The sequence below is a fragment of the Rhinoderma darwinii genome, chromosome 11 (assembly GCF_050947455.1).
Source record: "Rhinoderma darwinii isolate aRhiDar2 chromosome 11, aRhiDar2.hap1, whole genome shotgun sequence".
NCBI lineage: Eukaryota > Metazoa > Chordata > Amphibia > Anura > Rhinodermatidae > Rhinoderma > Rhinoderma darwinii.
In genome coordinates this window covers 6,497,716-6,519,225 of record NC_134697.1, presented here as the reverse complement: position 1 = coordinate 6,519,225, position 21,510 = coordinate 6,497,716, and the positions used below count along the sequence as shown (strand labels likewise).

Below are 21,510 nucleotides of genomic sequence, written 5' to 3'. Positions count from 1 at the left end.
GTGAGGAGGTGACACTGTCCTCTAATAACATATATTACAGAGGCTGCAGGCAGGAGAGGGGTACAGACTGCTGTAAGGTGAGGAGGTGACACTGTCCTCTAATAACATATATTACAGAGGCCGCAGGCAGGAGAGGGGGTACAGGCTGCTGGAAGGTGAGGAGGTGACACTGTCCTCTAATAACATATATTACAGAGAGGCTGCAGGCAGGAGAGGGGGTACAGGCTGCTGGAAGGTGAGGAGGTGACACTGTCCTCTAATAACATATATTACAGAGGCTGCAGGCAGGAGAGGGGTACAGGCTGCTGGAAGGTGAGGTGACACTGTCCTCTAATAACATATATTACAGAGAGGCTGCAGGCAGGAGGGGGGTACAGGCTGCTGGAAGGTGAGGAGGTGACACTGTCCTCTAATAACATATATTACAGAGAGGCTGCAGGCAGGAGAGGGGGTACAGGCTGCTGGAAGGCGAGGAGGTGACACTGTCCTCTAATAACATATATTACAGAGAGGCTGCAGGCAGGAGAGGGGGTACAGGCTGCTGGAAGGTGAGGAGGTGACATTGTCCTCTAATAACATATATTACAGAGGCTGCAGGCAGGAGAGGGGTACAGGCTGCTGGAAGGTGAGGGAGGTGACACTGTCCTCTAATAACATATATTACAGAGAGGCTGCAGGCAGGAGAGGGGGGTACAGGCTGCTGGAAGGTGAGGAGGTGACACTGTCCTCTAATAACATATATTACAGAGAGGCTGCAGGCAGGAGAGGGGGTACAGGCTGCTGGAAGGAGAGGAGGTGACACTGTCCTCTAATAACATATATTACAGAGAGGCTGCAGGCAGGAGAGGGGGTACAGGCTGCTGGAAGGTGAGGAGGTGACACTGTCCTCTAATAACATATATTACAGAAAGGCTGCAGGCAGGAGAGGGGTACAGGCTGCTGGAAGGTGAGGAGGTGACACTGTCCACTAATAACTTATATTACAGAGGCTGCAGGCAGGAGAGGGGGTACAGGCTGCTGGAAGGTGAGGAGGTGACACTGTCCTCTAATAACATATATTACAGAGGCTGCAGGCAGGAGAGGGGGTACAGGCTGCTGGAAGGTGAGGAGGGGACACTGTCCTCTAATAACATATATTACAGAGAGGCTGCAGGCAGGAGAGGGGGTACAGGCTGCTGGAAGGTAAGGAGGGTGACACTGTCCTCTAATAACATATTACAGAGAGGCTGCAGGCAGGAGAGGGGGTACAGGCTGCTGGAAGGTGAGGAGGTGACACTGTCCTCTAATAACATATATTACAGAGAGGCTGCAGGCAGGAGAGGGGGTACAGGCTGCTGGAAGGTGAGGAGGTGACACTGTCCTCTAATAACATATATTACAGAGGCTGCAGGCAGGAGAGGGGGTACAGGCTGCTGGAAGGTGAGGAGGTGACACTGTCCTCTAATAACATATATTACAGAGAGGCTGCAGGCAGGAGAGGGGGTACAGGCTGCTGGAAGGTGAGGAGGAGATACTGTCCTCTAATAACATATATTACAGAGAGGCTGCAGGCAGGAGAGGGGGTACAGGCTGCTGAAGGTGAGGAGGTGACACTGTCCTCTAATAACATATATTACAGAGAGGCTGCAGGCAGGAGAGGGGTACAGGCTGCTGGAAGGTAAGGAGGTGACACTGTCCTCTAATAACATATATTACAGAGAGGCTGCAGGCAGGAGAGGGGGTACAGGCTGCTGGAAGGTGAGGAGGTGACACTGTCCTCTAATAACATATATTACAGAGAGGCTGCAGGCAGGAGAGGGGGTACAGGCTGCTGGAAGGTGAGGAGGGGACACTGTCCTCTAATAACATATATTACAGAGAGGCTGCAGGCAGGAGAGGGGGTACAGGCTGCTGGAAGGTAAGGAGGTGACACTGTCCTCTAATAACATATATTACAGAGGCTGCAGGCAGGAGAGGGGGTACAGGCTGCTGGAAGGTGAGGAGGTGACACTGTCCTCTAATAACATATATTACAGAGAGGCTGCAGGCAGGAGAGGGGGTACAGGCTGCTGGAAGGTGAGGAGATGACACTGTCCTCTAATAACATATATTACAGAGGCTGCAGGCAGGAGAGGGGGTACAGGCTGCTGGAAGGTGAGGAGGTGACACTGTCCTCTAATAACATATATTACAGAGGCTGCAGGCAGGAGAGGGGGTACAGGCTGCTGGAAGGTGAGGAGGTGACACTGTCCTCTAATAACATATTACAGAGAGGCTGCAGGCAGGAGAGGGGGTACAGGCTGCTGGAAGGTGAGGAGGTGACACTGTCCTCTAATAACATATATTACAGAGAGGCTGCAGGCAGGAGAGGGGGTACAGGCTGCTGGAAGGTGAGGAGGTGACACTGTCCTCTAATAACATATATTACAGAGGCTGCAGGCAGGAGAGGGGTACAGGCTGCTGGAAGGTGAGGAGGTGACACTGTCCTCTAATAACATATATTACAGAGGGGCTGCAGGCAGGAGAGGGGGTACAGGCTGCTGGAAGGTGAGGAGGTGATACTGTCCTCTAATAACATATTACACAGAGGCTGCAGGCAGGAGAGGGGGTACAGGCTGCTGGAAGGTGAGGAGGTGACACTGTCCTCTAATAACATATTACACAGAGGCTGCAGGCAGGAGAGGGGGTACAGGCTGCTGGAAGGTGAGGAGATGACACTGTCCTCTAATAACATATATTACAGAGGCTGCAGGCAGGAGAGGGGGTACAGGCTGCTGGAAGGTGAGGAGGTGACACTGTCCTCTAATAACATATATTACAGAGGCTGCAGGCAGGAGAGGGGGTACAGGCTGCTGGAAGGTGAGGAGGTGACACTGTCCTCTAATAACATATATTACAGAGGCTGCAGGCAGGAGAGGGGGTACAGGCTGCTGGAAGGTGAGGAGGTGACACTGTCCTCTAATAACATATATTACAGAGAGGCTGCAGGCAGGAGAGGGGGTACAGACTGCTGGAAGATGAGGAGGTGATACTCTCCTCTAATAACATATATTGCAGAGAGGCTGTAGGCAGGAGAGGGGGTACAGGGCTGCTGGAAGTTGAGGAGGTGACACTGTCCTCTAATAACCTATATTACAGAGAGGCTGCAGGCAGGAGAGGGGGTACAGGCTGCTGGAAGGTGAGGAGGTGACACTGTCCTCTAATAACATATATTACATAGGCTGCAGGCAGGAGAGGGGGTACAGGCTGCTGGAAGGTGAGGAGGTGACACTGTCCTCTAATAACATATATTACAGAGAGGCTGCAGGCAGGAGAGGGGGTACAGGCTGCTGGAAGGTGAGGAGGTGACACTGTCCTCTAATAACATATATTACAGAGAGGCTGCAGGCAGGAGAGGGGGTACAGACTGCTGGAAGGTGAGGAGGTGACACTGTCCTCTAATAACATATATTACAGAGGCTGCAGGCAGGAGAGGGGGTACAGACTGCTGGAAGGTGAGGAGGTGACACTGTCCTCTAATAACATATATTACAAAGAGGCTGCAGGCAGGAGAGGGGGTACAGGCTGCTGGAAGGTGAGGAGGGGACACTGTCCTCTAATAACATATATTACAGAGAGGCTGCAGGCAGGAGAGGGGTACAGGTGGCTGGAAGGTGAGGAGGTGACACTGTCCTCTAATAACATATATTACAGAGGCTGCAGGCAGGAGAGGGGGTACAGGCTGCTGGAAGGTGAGGAGGTGACACTGTCCTCTAATAACATATATTACAGAGGCTGCAGGCAGGAGAGGGGGTACAGGCTGCTGGAAGGTGAGGAGGTGACACTGTCCTCTAATAACATATATTACAGAGGCTGCAGGCAGGAGAGGGGGTACAGGCTGCTGGAAGGTGAGGAGGTGACACTGTCCTCTAATAACATATATTACAGAGAGGCTGCAGGCAGGAGAGGGGGGTACAGGCTGCTGGAAGGTGAGGAGGTGACACTGTCCTCTACTAACATATTTATCCATTTTCCATTAAGTTTGGGAATGTCTGAATTAAACTTTACAAAAAATACATTTTGGCCTCTCATAAAGAAGGGTAACATCGTTGTGAAACGTTTTATTTTGGTAAAAAGATACATACAAACTGAAATTCATACTTGTTATACAAAATAAGTCACCATCCAGCACATAATAATAAACAGGTTACCTGCTAAACGAGTGGTCGCTGCAGATGCACCTCGCTAACCCCCCATTCCAGTCACGTGTCTGTACATAGGGATGGGGAGCGCCAGACAATATTCCGTATTTTGTAAAAAGTGGCTCGTCCTTGATGTGACGGGCAGCACACGGTGGATATGAGGAAGCGTCAGCTGCATTCTTGGTGGACAAAATGCTAAATGCTGCCAGACGGGTGAGGAGATAAAGCGGATGATGAAGTTGCAGCGGATGATGAAGTTGCAGCGGATGATGAAGTTGCAGCGTCCTGGCTTTCACGTTATAGTGCGGCTAAATAACTGACATGCCGAACGTCTCAGAAACTGTACAAAGTTACAGTGGTACAAATGTCCTATTTACACAAGAAAGAAGGGCACTGACCTGGATGGTGAAAACATAGCACAACGCACTACATATATACATATGACATATCTACAGGACACACGGGGCTAAGCAACTCACTTCTGATGAGACAGTTGCCATTTAGATATCACTTCTTCACATGAGGAACTGAGGTTAAGTGATTTGCTTTTACATATTTTGTACTGCTCTTGAGTGATAGCATGGCTTATACACAGGCCGCATCCAGAGCTGCACTCACAATTCTAGCTATTGCTGCATGGAAGCCGTCAACACTGAAATTACACAGACCTGTTCAGCCGAGAGTCTGAAATGCCTGTTGTACCCGCTACATCTACCATAATGCAGCACAGCATGCTTAGTGTTCAGATACTGAACCAGCAGGGAGACGTTATATCCTACATCTAAGGCCGCGTTCACACGAGCGTGTTCGGTCCGTGATATACGGTAAGTACGTCGGCCGCATTTCCCGGACCGAACACACTGCAGGGAGCAAGGCTCCGAGCATCATAGTTATCTATGACGCTAGGAGTTCCTGCCTCGCTGCGGGAAAATAGTCCCGTATTGTAATCATGTTTTCAGTACGGGACAGTTTTCCGCAGCGAGACCTAGCGTCATAGATAACTATGATGCTAGGAGCCCGGCTCCCTGCAGCGTCTTCGGTCCAGGTAATGCGGCCGACATACAGACCGAACACGCTCGTGTGAAACGCCGCCTAATAAGAAACTAGCAAAATTGTGAAGGCTGAAAACTAATACAATTTACCATACACTGTGGTGAACAGGATTTTCTAGCCTCGACATAATTGCAGCAAACCCCTCATCTGTGAGAAGTATCCTTCACGGCCAGCAAGCAGAGATCTTGAAAACGGTAACCTGCACCATAAAGTATGTTAATAAATTGCAGAACTTCATACAAAAATTAAAGGGGCTTTCCAGTTTCAGTAAATACATTGTATATATTGTATAATAAAAAGTTCTATAATTTTCCAATGTACTTTCTATATGAATTCCTCATTATTTTTTACTATCTCTGCTTGTTGTAAGTCAATAGGAACCTCTACGGTCACTTCCAGTGGATATAAATCTGTCCTGGTGATGAGGTGGACACAGTTACTGTACAATTATCAGGGTTGTCCTGCACGTGTGCGTCCATCACATCCAACTTGTATCCACTGCAATTAAACAATGAAGGTTTCTATTGAATGGTAGAAAGCAGAGATCTTGAAAATAGACAATTTTCCAATATACTATATCAATACTTCACTAACTTTTCAATATACAAATTATAACATTTGCTAAAACTAAAATACCGCTTTATTTACATAAGGCTAGGGTTACACGGCAACCCAGTCCCCGACACAGGTCTCGGGTGTGTGTTGTACAATATGTCAATATGGCCGCAACACGACAGTTGCAAGAAATTTGTACCTTCTAGATCCTTTGCAACGGTCGCGGTAACCTGCAGGTCGCAACACGGCCACATTGACTATCATTACCTGTGATGCAGGCAGGAAGAAACAGACATCGTTGGCCACGCGACCAGTGTCTCGGCCAAGGTTGCCGTGTAGCTCCAGACTGAGACTGAACAATCCCTTTCAGTCACAAGCCACACAGAAAAATGTTGCACCAAAGTCTGCAGTCACGCGCGGTCTTTCAGTACAAGGAGGTTTTATCAGATTTTACAGAAGTTGCTCATGATTACAGTCACTATGTAACGCGATGTTCATTGCTCCACCACAGATTCTGATTATTTCTAGGTCTACGATTTCACTGGCACAGCCTGTATCGATTTGGAAGATCTTAGAGGAGCAAGAATCTGCATGGATGGCGTCAGCAGCCCCTTATGATCACCCTGGTTGTACGCGGAAGAGCAGCACGTTCCATACAATGACAACAAAACTTGACGTTCCAGTAACCGAGGTCTTGAGTCCTTGACACCAAATAAAGAATACGGAGTCGCGCTATTCTTCATACGACAACAAATAATTTAGTTTTAGAAAAATAGAACAATAAAAAGAAAGATGCTGGCCCAAGGGTCTTCTGTGCGTTACTGAGGCATCAAATGCCGAACGTTGTATTTGGAAGTGTCTTGATACTGTGTCATTGGTTTGTCCGCGATGCCGCACGTGCCGACTCCAACCTTGCCGGTGACGCTTTCGGGTGAGGCAAAAATGCTTCTCTTCACCTAGAAAAAGGAATAAAATTAATAAATGCCGCAGCTAAATCTTATCTCCAGAAAAAAAACAACCAGAGATCACAGGACTACGGCACCCACACAGAGCAAAAAACACTTTAATTTTTTTTTCTGTTGCCAGCGAATGATGAAAAAGGAGCGGAAAGGAATTTATTTGTGAATCACAATATAGACTAAAATATACTGAAAAGAGGACACCGGTTTAAAGGGAATGTGAAGCTTTGCAATTTCTTTTTTATTTCTCCAATGCTTAAAAAAACGAAAAAAAAAACAAAACATAAAAATGAAGTTTTCAAATGGCCTTGATTAAAAATCTGTTTTGTCTATAAAGATCCTACGCAGACCTGTGTGTCTATGGTTAGAGACCACAAACAAGCCGACTCTGTTCCTGCAGTCAAGGGTCAGGCTATGTTCACACCACAGTATATGTTAATCGTGGGCTGTGACGTCACCCATAGACTATCATAGGATATGTTAAACGTAAACGTCATGAACTCTACATGTACGAAGGGAGCTTTCCGGATATAAACGCTAAACGTAGGGCAAGGGCCGGGTACCCACATAGAGTAAACGCTGCGGAATTTCCGCAACGGAATTGTGTGCGGAAATTGGCAGCGTTTACAGTAGCAGCAAAGTGGATGAGATTTAGTAAATCTCATGCCCACGCTGCGGGAAAACGTTAATAAATTGACCTGCGGTGCGCAATTTAATTCCGCAGCGTGTCGATTTATGCTACGTTTTCATTGATTTTCTGCTGCGGTTGTTCCCCAATTCAATGGGGAAGCAAAACACGCAACAGAAAGCCAAGTGTTGCGACTTTTGTGGCGTATTCGCAGCGATTATGCCGCAAAAATGGCAACGCCTGAAGAAAAACATACTTACCTTGAGCGCCCTCCTTCTTCCTGTAGTCTGCCCTCCCGGGAGGACATATCCCATGTGACCGCTGCAGCCAATCACAGGCTGAAGAATCACATGGCCTGAAACGTCATCCAGGGAGGCTGGAGCAGACGTCAGAGGAGGGGGCAAGTATGTGCACTAAATTACGCAGCGGAATTTACGCCTGAAAAAAAATCGCACTACAATGTGGCGTGATTTTTCAGACGGAAATTCCTGCGGGTGTAATATTCTAATATCCTTCTCCTCCGCATGTTGCAATCAAAACTGTGAAAAATATAGGAGTCCTGAGATCAAACATTTTCCCCTTCCCATCAGCTTGCGTATAGCGGCAGCCCTCCCCCACTGCTCTGTCCGCAACAGGAATAATAAGCGTTTTGGCTAAGCACCACTTCAGCTGTCAGTCTTCTGAAAATGGACACGAGACCACGGTTTTTCAGTGGTGCTTAGGTAAGCCATCATTATTTTATTTTTCCGTCGACATAGCCCTATGAGGCTTGTTGTTTTTGCGGGACAAGTTGTGGTTTTTAATGGCGCCATATGTTGTACCATATAATGTACTGGGATACGTTTACGCCGTTTAACGTGCGGTAAAAAAAACATGTTAACTTTATTATGCCAGTCAATACGATTACGGTGATACCAACTACGTTTTTTATAGTTCAGACTTTTACAGACGCGGCGATACCAATTATGTTTTTATTTTTTATGTTATTTTAGGGGAAAAATGGGAAAAGGTTATTTTCTGTTTCCTTTTATTGTTTTCCTCCCATTATAAACAAAAACCCGTTAAGGTTTTTAGTAAACATTTTTTAGTCCCCTGAGGGAAGTTGAACAAGCGATTGTTAGATCGCTGGTACAATACATATGTATTGCAGTCGACTGCGCTATTGATTCTCTCACAAAAACGGAAACCTGCCAGAATGGTGACGAACGGAAACGATTAGCAATGTTTCCGTCACCATCGATATCAATGGTGACTGAAACGGAAGCTGTGGTTTCAGTTTGACTTTCCATTGTGGGGTTCATCTGACGAAAACCTCAGACGGAACCCCGGAACGTAAATCCAACGCTGATGTGAACAGGCCCTCAACGTCGGCTGTCAGCAGCAGCAAACGATGGAATAGGAGAGATTTGCAGAACACAAATGGTTAGTGCACATTTCACGCTGCATTCCGCTGGGGGTTTCAGCCTGGCATTCACAGCTCCATTGCCAGAGTACATAATGTACACAGCTATTACAGGATATACAGGGGGGCCAGGAAAAAAAAAGTGCCCACCCATCCCGTAGTTTAGGACACTGCGTTCCTAAAACTGTAGCTACTCTACAAATAAGAGTTTTATGACAGACAACAAGAAATAAAAGAGTGCCGGATTAGTAGTTGTTCTGGATTATAGGAAGTTTTTCAAATTCAATAAAATAGCCCCTGAGTTGGCAATGAACAGAGGGGAATTCTTAAAGGGAAGTGCCAAGGAATTCTGTGTCAGTCTCTTACCGGTCCTTTTTCTCGCTGCGTCTAACACTATATATTACAATATCACTATATATTACACTGGGGCAGTTGCATGGTAACATTCTGAATCAGGCTTCGGTGAGACACTTTTTCCACTGGGGGTAAACCTGTGCCACTCATACAGGCACCAGAACTTCTGGACTGCAGGGAAGTGACTACAATGAACATAAAAGAAGTGCAGAGCTGGATAGACAATCACATTGATGGAAAGTTGAGTTTCCGCTGGAGGTCTTCTTTAAAGAAGAAACCACCCAGCAGATAGCGGCATCTCTTATAAGTATTTTATAAAGGAAACGTTCCCCGCTAATATCAAGTACTTGGATTGTTCCTGGGAAAGTTGGGTGACAGTCAACGTGACACGTTATAACACCGGCGACCACAGAAATTGCCACCAAACTTTCTAAGGCAGCTGAAATCCAATTCCGCAGTTGATAGGGGAGTGTGGGATTAACTTTTTGTCATACTTGTAAGCCGATCAATACATTTACCTGTCCTTTCTTGTTCTTAGAATATGCCTTGTTATTGAACTGCTGCCATTTATCTTTCTGATCCTCACGTTCCTGCTCCAACTCCTTTATCCTCTGCGCTTTCTTCAAAGCTTTCTTCTTTTTATATTCTCTCTGATGGGCGATCATTTCTTTTCTGGAGCGAGAGGAAGAAGAAAAGTAAAATCAGAGGATGTCGGGCCCTTACATATGGACACACTAGATAACACTGAAGGAGTCAGGGATGTGAAGAGGTACCCACTTAGACATAGGTAGGCTGCCGCTGTCTTCCTTTGCTTTCCTGCCCTCCTCCACTGGTTTCAGGTTCAGCAAAGAGGTCACTTCTGCATTTCCATAACCAAGAAAGGTAATGGCCGCCGTCCCGTTCTCTTCGTCTATCTCTTCAATCTCGGCCTCGTATAACCTGTAAAGAGATCATGGCTGTAAGCTTGTGAGTAATGGCTTGGACCACAGCGGGATGCTATCATCATACAGTGCAATCAGTCTGGAACACAGACACAAGGGACCACATGGCTGTGGTGTATAGAGGCTTAGTCATCACGCAAAGGGTATAATCTATAGTAAATTATGTCACATATAGTGTTACAACAAAGCGCAAAGGGGTATTCCTCATCCGTGCATGCAATTGTTGCAGGACTCAATGTACAAGCAGCTGCTGTGCAACAAACTAAGTGTGCTAAGCTCAAGACTTAGAGGTAAGCAAACTATCTCCAACATGTCTTCCTGCAAGCAGGGGAACCCCAAAGAGGTAGTGGAAAGACAGCCGCAGGCACAGGAACCACCCCATTGTTAAAGGGGTCTTCCCTCTACATCAAGTTATGACATATTGTTAGGATATGCTATAATTTGCTGACCACTGGGACTCCCAACGATAACTAGAATGAAGGTGCCGTGGCTTCTGCCGCACTGGGGTGCTCCTGAGAAGGCAACAGAGCAGGTCGGGAGTGCCACTGTGCATCGCAAGTACCAAAGGGTCCGCGGCCCCTTCATTCTATTGATTGCTGTGGGTGCCGGAGGTCGGACCTCCACTGATCAGCAATCTATGGAATATCTTAGCAACACATCACAACTTCCTGTAGTGGGAAAACAACTTTATCTCATTAAGCAGGTCCAGAACAATAAACAGCCATTCATGAGACCTGGGCTAGAGGCGGTCATAGGACGGTCACGATCAGGGAAGATTTTATTTGAATTTGTATTCCGCAGGACGACAGGCCAAATTATAATTATTCAGATTTCCACTTCACAGATGTTCCAGTTATGTAGATTTTCTTCACGGGGGGCAACACGGAGTCTGTACAGAATATACTGAAAATCTGTAAACAATGAGAAATGAACCCGAACGTCGTAGGAATTATATTATCTCGGATGATATGTGTGAACCAACGACAATAATTTGCTTAGTCTGAGCGACTTAAAGAGGCTCTGTCACCAGATTTTTCAACCCCTATCTGCTATTGCATGTGATCGGCGCTGCAATGTAGATAAGAGTAACGTTTTTATTTTTTAAAAAACGAGCATTTTTGGCCAAGTTATGCCCATTTTTGTATTTATGCAAATGAGGCTTGCAAAAGTCCAACTGGGCGTGTATTATGTGCGTACATCGGGGCGTGTTTACTACTTTTACTAGCTGGGCGTTCTGACGAGAAGTATCATCCACTTCTGTTCACAACGCCCAGCTTCTGGCAGTGCAGACACACAGCGTGTTCTCGAGAGATCATGCTGTGTCGTCACTCACAGGTCCTGCATCGTGTCGGACGAGCGAGGACACATCGGCACCAGAGGCTACAGTTGATTCTGCTGCAGCATCGGCGTTTGCAGGTAAATCGATGTAGCTACTTACCTGCAAACGCTGATGCTGCTGCAGAATCAACTGTAGCCTCTGGTGCCGATGTGGCCGACACGATGCAGGACCTGTGAGTGACGTCACAGCGTGATCTCTCGAGAACACGGCTGTGTCTGCACTGCCAGAAGCTGGGCGTTGTGAAGAGAAGTGGATGATACTTCTCGTCAGAACGCCCAGCTAGTAAAAGTAGTAAAAACGCCCGATGTACGCACATAATACACGCCCAGTTGGACTTTTACTTTTAAACACGCCCAGTTGGACTTTTGCAAGCCTCATTTGCATAAATACAAAAATGGGCATAACTTGGCCAAAAATGCTCGTTTTTAAAAAATAAAAACGTTACTGTAATCTACATTGCAGCGCCGATCACATGCAATAGGAGATAGGGGTTGCAAAATCTGGTGACAGAGCCTCTTTAACAAGCCAAGGTGTGAGCAGTCAATGTATGTGGAACTACTAGATGTCACATAGATTAACCCGTTAGTGACCGGCCCATAGTCTTTTTACGTCGGTCACTAACGGGCCTTATTCCGATGCAATAGACTTTTTACGTCATGGCATTGGAATAGGTAAACAGAGAAGGGAGCTGTCAAATCTCCCTGCTCTCAGCTGATAGAGGCAGCTGAGGGCTGGGAGCGTCCCTGCTCTTCCGAGTGAGATCAATATTAGTATCGATCTCACCCGTTTAACCCCTCAGATGAGGCGCTCAATAGCGAGCACCACATCTGAGTAGTTTTGGAGAGAGGGAGGGAGCTCCCTCTCATCCCACCGACACCCGGCGATAAGATCGCAGAGTGTCTGTGTCTCCCATGGCAGCCGGGGGCCTAATAAAGGCCGCCAGGTCTGCCTGTAGTAAATGCCTGCTAGATCATGCCGGAGGCATGACCTAGCAGATGCCTGTCCGTTTTAAACGGACAGGCAGTAATACACTGCAATACAGAAGTATTGCATTGTATTATAATAGCGATCGGTGGATCGCATAGTGAAGTCCCCTAGTGGGACTAGTAAAAAAGTAAAAAAAAAAGTTTAATAAAGTTAATAAAAAAAAATGTGAAAAAAAAATGAAAAACCCACTTTTTCCCCTTACAAACGGCTTTACTATTAAAAAACCAAGATAAAGTTAAAAAGTTACACATATTTGCTATCGCTGCGTCCGTAACGACCCCGACTATAAAGCTATTACATTACTTAACCCGCACAGTGAACATCATAAAAAAATGAAATAAAAAAACGACGGAAAAATGGCTATTTTCTGTGAATCCTGACTTTAAAGAAATTTGATTAAAAATGTGATTAAAAAGTGATCAAAAAGTCGCATCTACTCCAAAATGGTACCAATAAAAACTACAAGTCTTCCCGCAAAAAAAAGCCCTCATACAGCTGCATCGGCGAAAAAATAAAAACGTTACGGCTCTTCAAATATGGAGACACAAAAACAAATCATTTTGAAAAAAAAGCGTTTTTCCTGTGTAAAAGTAGTAAAACATACAAAAACGATACAAATTTGGTATCGTTGCAATCGTAACAACCCGCTGAATAAAGTTATTGTGTTATTTATACCACACGGTAAACGGCGTAGATTTAGGACGCAAAAAAGTGTGGCGAAATTTCTGATTTTTTTCTATTACCCCCCAAAAAAAGTTAATAAAAGTTAATCAATAAATAATATGTACCTCAAAATGGTGCTATTAAAAATTACAACTTGTCCTGCAAAAAACAAGACCTTATACAGCTATGTCGACGCAAAAATAAAAAAGTTACAGCTCTTGGAATGCGACGATGAAGAAACTTAAAAAATAGCCTGGTCATTAAGATCTAAAATAGGCTGGTCATTAAGGGGTTAAATCCATGTCGTTTAATATCTGAGGGATTTGCATCCATCTAGACTTCCCGATATAATCTCTGCAAACGCTGAACTCCCTAAAGTCTGAATAAGTTGCAAGAAAGACAGCATTTTGAAGAGCTTTTCTGGGGCTATAATATTGAAGGCCGAGCCTTAGGACAAACCATCAGTATCAGATAGGTGGGGATCCAACTCCCAGCGCCCCTGTTGGTCAGCTAACTGGAGGAGCCAAGGCTGTAGCGCCACGACCCTTCATCGTTTTTCATGCACAGCGCCGCACATTTGGTAGTGGCTGTGCCTGGTACTGCTTGAATTCACTAAAGTGATTAGGATGGAGCTGCAATACCAGGCAGAGCCACTACTAAACGTGCGGTGCTGCGCCTGGTAAACAATGAAGGAGCCCCATGGAAGTAGTGATAATGTATTTTATATGCCCATGTGAACAGCCTCAAAGATTAACATTGGCTCTATATTACAAAAGGAAAAAATGGAGGTTAATACTGATGATAAATACGCTTAGGTTATGTTCACACGTAGCAGATTTCCTGCGGAAATTTCTTAGACTGTCTCACTCATCTGAATGGGGCTTGCAAAAGTCCATGCCCATGCTGCAGAAGGAACCCCATTCTTTTTTTGGGACCTAATTTTCCTAATTTCCTATGTTGAGCCCGCACCATCACCGCGGGGCGACAGCTGTATTATACAGCTTTGCACCCTCCTGTAACGGCCGAGACTGGAGCTATTCTCCGATCCTGCCAATTAACCCCTCAGGTGCTGCACTCAATAGAGCACAGCATCTGAGGGGTTTTAACCCAAACGACAACCCAGCGACGCGACCGCTGGGTTGCTATGCCTCCAGTGGATCTTCATAGGCTTGCGGTCAGTGAATAACTGACAGCTCTAATGCACTGCCCTATGTATGTAGTGCAGTGTATTAGAGTAGCTATCGGGGCATCAGGCCCGTGGGACAAGTAAGGGTATGTTCACACGAGGGCGTCCGTAACGGCTGAAATTACGGGAATGTTTCAGCCTGAAAACATCCCCGTAATATCAGCCGTAACGGCATGTGCAGGCGCTTGAACGCCGCGTCCATTACGGACGTAATTGGCGCTGCTAATCATTGGAGTCAATGAATAACGGCTCCAATTACGGCCAAAGAAGTGACAGGTCACTTCTTTGACGCGGGCGTCTATTTACGCGCTGTCTTTTGACAGCGGCGCGTAAATTACGCCTCGTGTGAACAGACAAACGTCTGCCCATTGCTTTCAATGGGCAGATGTTTGTCAGCGCTATGGAGGCGCTATTTTCGGACGTAATTCGGGGCAAAAACGCCCGAATTACGTCCGTAAATAGGCCGTGTGAACATACCCTAAAAAAACACAAGTTTCAAGTAAAAAAAAAAGACAAACTGCCTTTTTTCCCATAATAGGTATTTTATTTATTGGCATCTCCGCGTCCGTAACGACCCAAACTGTTATGTCATTTATCCCACACGGTGAACTCCGTAAAAAAAAAATGAAAAACAACGACTGCGCCTTTGTTTTTAGGTCACATCTCCTCCCAAAAAATGCTATAAAAAGTGATCAAATAGTCAAATTCACGCCAAAATAGTACTAATAAAAATGACAACCCTTCCCGAAAAAAATAATCCCTGACACAGCTTTGTCGACGCAAAAATAAAAAAGTTATGGCTCTTAGAATACGGCGACACAGAAAACAAATGATTTTTTAAAAAAAAAGTGATTTTATTTGTGCAAAAGCTGCAATACATAAAAAACTATATAAATTTGGTATCGCCGTAATTGTATCGACCCGCAGAATAAAGTGAACATGTAATTTATGGCCCACGGTGGATGCCGAAAAAAAACACAATAAAAAACTATTCCAGAATTGCTCGTTTTTGGTAATTTCCTATATCAAAAAAATCAAATAAAAAAGTGATCAAACTGGTCCCAAAATTGTACCAATAAAATCTACAGCTTGTCTTGCAAAAAACAAGCCCGCACACCACTCCATCAACAGAAAAATAAAAAAGTTATGTTATGGCACTAGTAATGCGGTGATGAAAACCATCCCGATGTGCAGGCCGGAGGGGAACGTTCCTTCAGTTTCAGGGCCCTAGTAATTAGGAACTAGGAAGGGACATAGAACATCCGCTGGAAGCAAGGGCGCCCGTATTATACCAGCGCAAAATTTTCCCAGCAAAATTTCCCAAACTACAAAAGGAGAAAAAGTCCCCAAAAGTTGCAGAGCGTTACAAAAGGGGGATAAGAAAGAAAACCGTTTATCAGTGTGACACCGGCATGCGCATAACGGATCGCTTCACAGCGTAACACACATCTACGGATAATTGTATTATTTTCCCCATTATTATACCCTCTTATTACGCCCTAATGTTCTCCGCACAGCTTACATACACCCCCACATTATAAACTGAAATAACAGCAAAACGCCAGAACTACTACCAAGCAAAATCCATGTTCAAAATGGCGCTCCTTCCTCTCTTAGCCCCAAAGTGTGCCCAAACAGCAGTTTACGTCCGCATATATGACATTGCCATACCTGGGAGAACCCGTTTAACAATTTATGGGCTAAGATTCTCTAGGGGCACAACATATTGTGCGGGGAACAGGCAGATCAGTTGAAAAACTGACATTTTTCACTTTGCATCATCCACAGCCTATTCATTTATGAAAAACACCTGTGGGGTCTAAATTCTCACTGCCCCCCCCCCCCCCCCCCCCGTGATAAATGCCTTTAGGGTGTAGTTTCTAAAATGGGGTCACTTTTTATTGGTACATCAGGGGTTTTGCGAATGCGACATGGCGTCCGTAAACTATTCCAGCAAAATCTACGCCCCAAAAGTCAAATTTCAACTCCTTTTCTTCGGAACCCTCCCATATATGTAAAGAGCAGTTAATAACCACATACGGGGTATTACCGTACTCGGGAGAAATTGCTTTACAAATGTTGGGGGGATTTTTCTTATTTATCCCTTATGAAAAATGTTGATCTAAAACTACATCTTATTGGGAAAAAAAAACAAAAACATGTTCACTGCTTAATTCTAATTAATTCAGCAAAAAACCTTTGGGATCAAAACTCTCACTATACCCCTAGACGATTCCTCCAGGGGTGTAGTTTCCCAAATGGAGTCACTTTTGACATGGCGCCCAGAAACCATTCCAAAATCCAAATGGCGCTCCTTCCCTTCTAAGCCCTGCCGTGTGCCCAAACAGCCGTTTATGACCACATGTGGAGTATTGTTTCACTCGGGAGAAATTGCTTTACATATTTTGCGGTGCTTTTTCTCCTTTAGTCTTTGTGGAAATGAGGAAAAATTAGCTAAACCTACATTTTCTTTGAAAGAATGTAAATATTAATTTTCACAGCCTATTTCCAATAATTTCTGCAAAAAACCTGCGGGGTCAAAATGCTCACTATACCCCTAGATAATTTACTCAAGGGGTATAGTTTCCAAAATGGGGTCACTTGTGAGGGGTTTCTTCTGTTTTGGTCCCTCAGGGGCTTTGCAAATGCGACCTGGCCTCCGCAAACCAGTCCTGCTAAATTTGAGCTCCAAATGGCGCTCTTTCCCTTCTCAGCCCCGCCGTGTGTCCAAACAGCCGTTTATTACTACATGTGGGGTATTGTTTTACTCGGGAGAAATTGCTTTACAAATGTTGTGGAGCTTTTTCTCCTTTAGTCCTTGTGGAAATGAGAAAAGATTAGCTAAACCTACATTTTCTTTTTCATGGCCTACTTCCAATAATTTCTGCAAAAAAACCTGAGGGGTCAAAATGCTCACTATGCCCCTAAATAAATTCCTTAAGGGGTGTAGTTTCCCAAATGGGTTCACTTTTGGGGGATTTCCACTGTTTTGGCACCTTCAAGACCTCTACAAACCTGACATGACGCCTAAAATATATTCTAATAGAAAGGAGGTGCCAAAATCCTCTAGGTGCTCCTTTGCTTCTGAGGCCGGTGCTCCAGCCCATTACCACACTAGGACCACATGTGGGATATTTCCTAAAACTGCAGAACCTGGGCAATAAATATGGAGTTGCATTTCTCTGGTAAAACCTGTGTAAATTCACCTCTACTTTGCTTTAATTCCTGAGAAATGTCTAAAGGGTTAAGAAACTGTTTAAATGCTGTTTTGAATACTTTGAGGGGTTCAGTTTTTAAAATAGGGTGACTTATTGGGGGTTTCTAAAATATAAGGCCCTCAAAACCACTTCACAACTAAACTGGCCCCTGCAAAAATGGCCTTTTGAAATTTTCTAGAAAAAGTGAGAAATTGCTGCTAAAGTTCGGAGCCTCATAACGTCCTTGAAAAATAAAAGGATGTTCAAAAAACGATGCAAATATAAAATAGTCATATGGGGGATGTTAATTAGCGACTATATTGTGTGGTATAAGTGCCTGTCTTACAAGAAGATACATTTACATTTAGTAAAATGCTAATTTTTGCAATTTTTCGCAATTAAATACTGAATGTATCTACCAAATTTCACCACTAACATAAAGTCCAATGTGTCACAAGAAAACAATCTCAGAATCGCTTGGATAGGTGAAAGCATTCCGAAGTTATTACCACAGGCTCTGTCAGGAAGGTCAAAAGTGGCCAAAGCGGGAAGGGGTTAAAGAGAACCTTTCACCTGCCCATACATGTGCAGCATATAACGGGCAGGGCTGACAAACCCTGGGGCACTTTAAATTTTTTTATCCTACCCTCCTCCGTTATTTAGATATCAGTGCCATAACGTTTGGCGCCCGATATTTAAATAACCCCCTGAACGGTCAATGGGGCGTGTTACTATAGATGTGACACTGTCCAATCAGCTACGGACAGTGCCACAGCAAGAGCTGGAGAGAGGCGAGCACGTGCACGTGCATCTCGGAGCTGTGCGCGCGCACGCTCTCACTCACTCTTCAGCTCTCGGCAGACAAGGACAAAACTGTGCGATCTCTCGCGAGAGAGATCAGTCTCATCCTTGTCTGCCGAGAGATGAAGAGTACGTAAGAGCGTGCGCGCATGCGCACACAGGTCTGAACTGCGCGTGCAGGACATGCCATAAATGTTTATTGGAAATACCCCTAAACAGCTTTATTTACGCGGAAGGTTTTCTAGTTTGTCTCACGGACCACAAATCATCTCTTACCAACTCAAAGGGAATGTAAACAATTTCTTGGTTGCCACTTACTGTCCGTCCTCTGTCCAAATGGACATACATCTGTCCCCCACCTTCCAGGACAGGCTGCCGCTGGCTGACGTGAGTTCGTCTAAATCGTCGGGGGCTTCTGACGGTTGGGATGACAGGAGATCTTTAGTCAATTCAATGACATCCTAAAAATGAAAGAATAAATAGCGGCTGCTGTGTACAATTCTGCAGATTTACACGAGACTTTACACAGGGACACTTACAAGATTTTATACAATGCAGGGGGCACAACTGGACGAGGCGGCCACACAGAATGCAAAGGAGGAGACTGTCTGCAAAATGCACTTACACATGACCTCCGGGCAGATCGGCACTAGACTTTGTGCCACGATGTAGTTCAGGCTGAAGTCAGACAATTTACAATGTGGATAGCGGTCTGGCAGATGTAATTTGCATCTAGACGCCTGGTGGGCCGGCAGGCGGCACTCTGCTCTGGCTCAAAGAGTAGAGTCCTGAGCGGGGGGAACCCTTCTGACATGCACAAAAGTATTGGGAAACCTACAGGAGCTTTTATGACATCCCATAGACCGTGATATGGAGTTGGGCCCCCCTGAACATCTTCCACTCTTCTAGAAAGGCTTTCTACAAGATTTTGGGGTCTGCGGGAATCTTTGCCCCTTCATCCATGAGATCAGCCACTGATGTTGGAGGGGACCAGGCTCATAATCTCCGTTCTAGTTCATCTCAATGGGGTTGAGATCAGGGCTCTGTGTGGCCAGTCAAGATCTTCCACACCAAACTCCCCCAACTACGTCTTCATGGACCTTGTGCAGGGGGGCACAGTCATGAGAAACGGAAAAGGGACGTACCCCAAAATGTTCCCACAAAGTTGGAAGCTACAATCGTCCACAAGGTCTTGGTGTGCTGAAGCATTAAAGTGCAGCTAAACGTTCGACAAACTTCTGACGTGTCATAGTGACATGTCAGAAGTTTGTATTGGTGGGGGTCCGAGCACTGAGACCCCCACCAATCACTAGAACGAAGCAGCTGAAGGTCTCGTGTGAGCGCTCAGCCGCTTTGTGTCTGTTCGGCTTTTTCCAGTAAGCCGATGTATCGGAGTACGGGCTCATAGACTTTATATTGAGTCCGTACATGATACATTTATTTCCGTACAAAGCCAAACAGACATGAAGCGGCCGAGCGCTCACACGAGACCTTCAGCTGCTTCGTTCTAGTGATTGGTGGGGGTCTCCGTGCTCGGACCCCCACCAATCCAAACTTCTGACATGTCACTATAACATGTCAGGAGATGAGTGGCTGAGTTTCCTTCCACTTTACAATAATATCACTCACAGGTGATGGTGGAATATCGAGAAAGGGACAGATTTATAGGATTATACAGATTAAGGTTATAGAACTGAGAATTATTTATGATCTTAGAATTTATTGCAGCTCCTCAAGAATCCGATGACGTGGCCCTTTACTTGTGGACCCCTGATGACCCCGGTTTATAGTGGACGTGTCAATTACAGGATTTTGTGATACCATATGTATACAACCCCTAAAAAAGATGTCCGCTACGATGTCTGTTTCTGCTCTGCCCCGGTCTCCTTCCATTGATCATCTCACCTGTAAATCCTTCTTCAGCTTCAGTAAATCCTCATTCTCTCCATTGGCAGATAACGCCGACTCCACCTGCTGCAATTGGGCTTTGTAGCCTGCCAGCTGCTTTGCCAGATCTTCCGCCATCTGCAAAATAAAGCAAAAGTCAAACACGGATATGACAGTGTACGGGTGTAAAGCACATATAGAACAGTAGTCGTGCGGCAGCAAGAAAAACCGCTAAAAAAACCGGAAAACAGATAAAGTTCTGGATGTGCAGAGTTCATACATAACATCTATAGTGAGGAGATAATATGGGGGATGATGAGATGTATAGTGAGGAGATAATATGGGGGATGATGAGATGTATAGTGAGGAGATAATATGGAGGATGATGAGATGTATAGTGAGGAGATAATATGGAGGAGGATGGGATGTATAGTGAGGAGATAATATGGAGGATGATGAGATGTATAGTGAGGAGATAATATGGAGGATGATGAGATGTATAGTGAGGAGATAATATGGAGGATGAGATGTATAGTGAGGAGATAATATGGGGGATGATGAGATGTATAGTGAGGAGATAATATGGAGGATGATGAGATGTATAGTGAGGAGATAATATGGAGGAGGATGGGATGTATAGTGAGGAGATAATATGGAGGATGATGAGATGTATAGTGAGGAGATAATATGGAGGATGATGAGATGTATAGTGAGGAGATAATATGGAGGATGAGATGTATAGTGAGGAGATAATATGGGGGATGATGAGATGTATAGTGAGGAGATAATATGGAGGATGATGAGATGTATAGTGAGGAGATAATATGGAGGAGGATGAGATGTATAGTGAGGAGATAATATGGGGGATGATGAGATGTATAGTGAGGAGATAATATGGGGGATGATGAGATGTATAGTGAGGAGATAATATGGGGGATGATGAGATGTATAGTGAGGAGATAATATGGGGGATGATGAGATGTATAGTGAGGAGATAATATGGAGGATGATGAGATGTATAGTGAGGAGATAATATGGGAGGATGATGAGATGTATAGTGAGGAGATAATATGGGGGAGGATGAGATGTATAGTGAGGAGAATAATATGGGGGATGATGAGATGTATAGTGAGGAGATAATATGGGGGATGATGAGAGTATAGTGAGGAGATAATATGGGGATGATGAGATGTATAGGGAGGAGATATATGGGGGATGATGAGATGTATAGTGAGGAGATAATATGGAGGATGATGAGATGTATAGTGAGGAGATAATATGGAGGATGATGAGATGGATAGTGAGGAGATAATATGGTGGATGATGAGATGTATAGTGAGGAGATAATATGGGGGATGATGAGATGTATAGTGAGGAGATAATAGGGAGGATGATGGG

The 21,510-nt window shown here is 45.0% G+C and overlaps 1 protein-coding gene across 1 annotated transcript; it reads right to left on the bottom strand.

The window, feature by feature from the left end:
- Positions 1 to 4,064: 4,064 nt before the first annotated feature.
- SMNDC1 (survival motor neuron domain containing 1) lies at positions 4,065 to 20,250 on the bottom strand. Its single transcript, XM_075842816.1, has 5 exons — positions 20,131 to 20,250; positions 18,544 to 18,686; positions 9,889 to 10,050; positions 9,630 to 9,783; positions 4,065 to 6,724 (listed from the first exon to the last, which is right to left on the bottom strand). Exons 1-5 carry the CDS (start codon positions 20,248 to 20,250, stop codon positions 6,587 to 6,589), a joined length of 717 nt encoding a protein of 238 aa, XP_075698931.1. The 3' UTR covers positions 4,065 to 6,586.
- Positions 20,251 to 21,510: the final 1,260 nt, after the last annotated feature.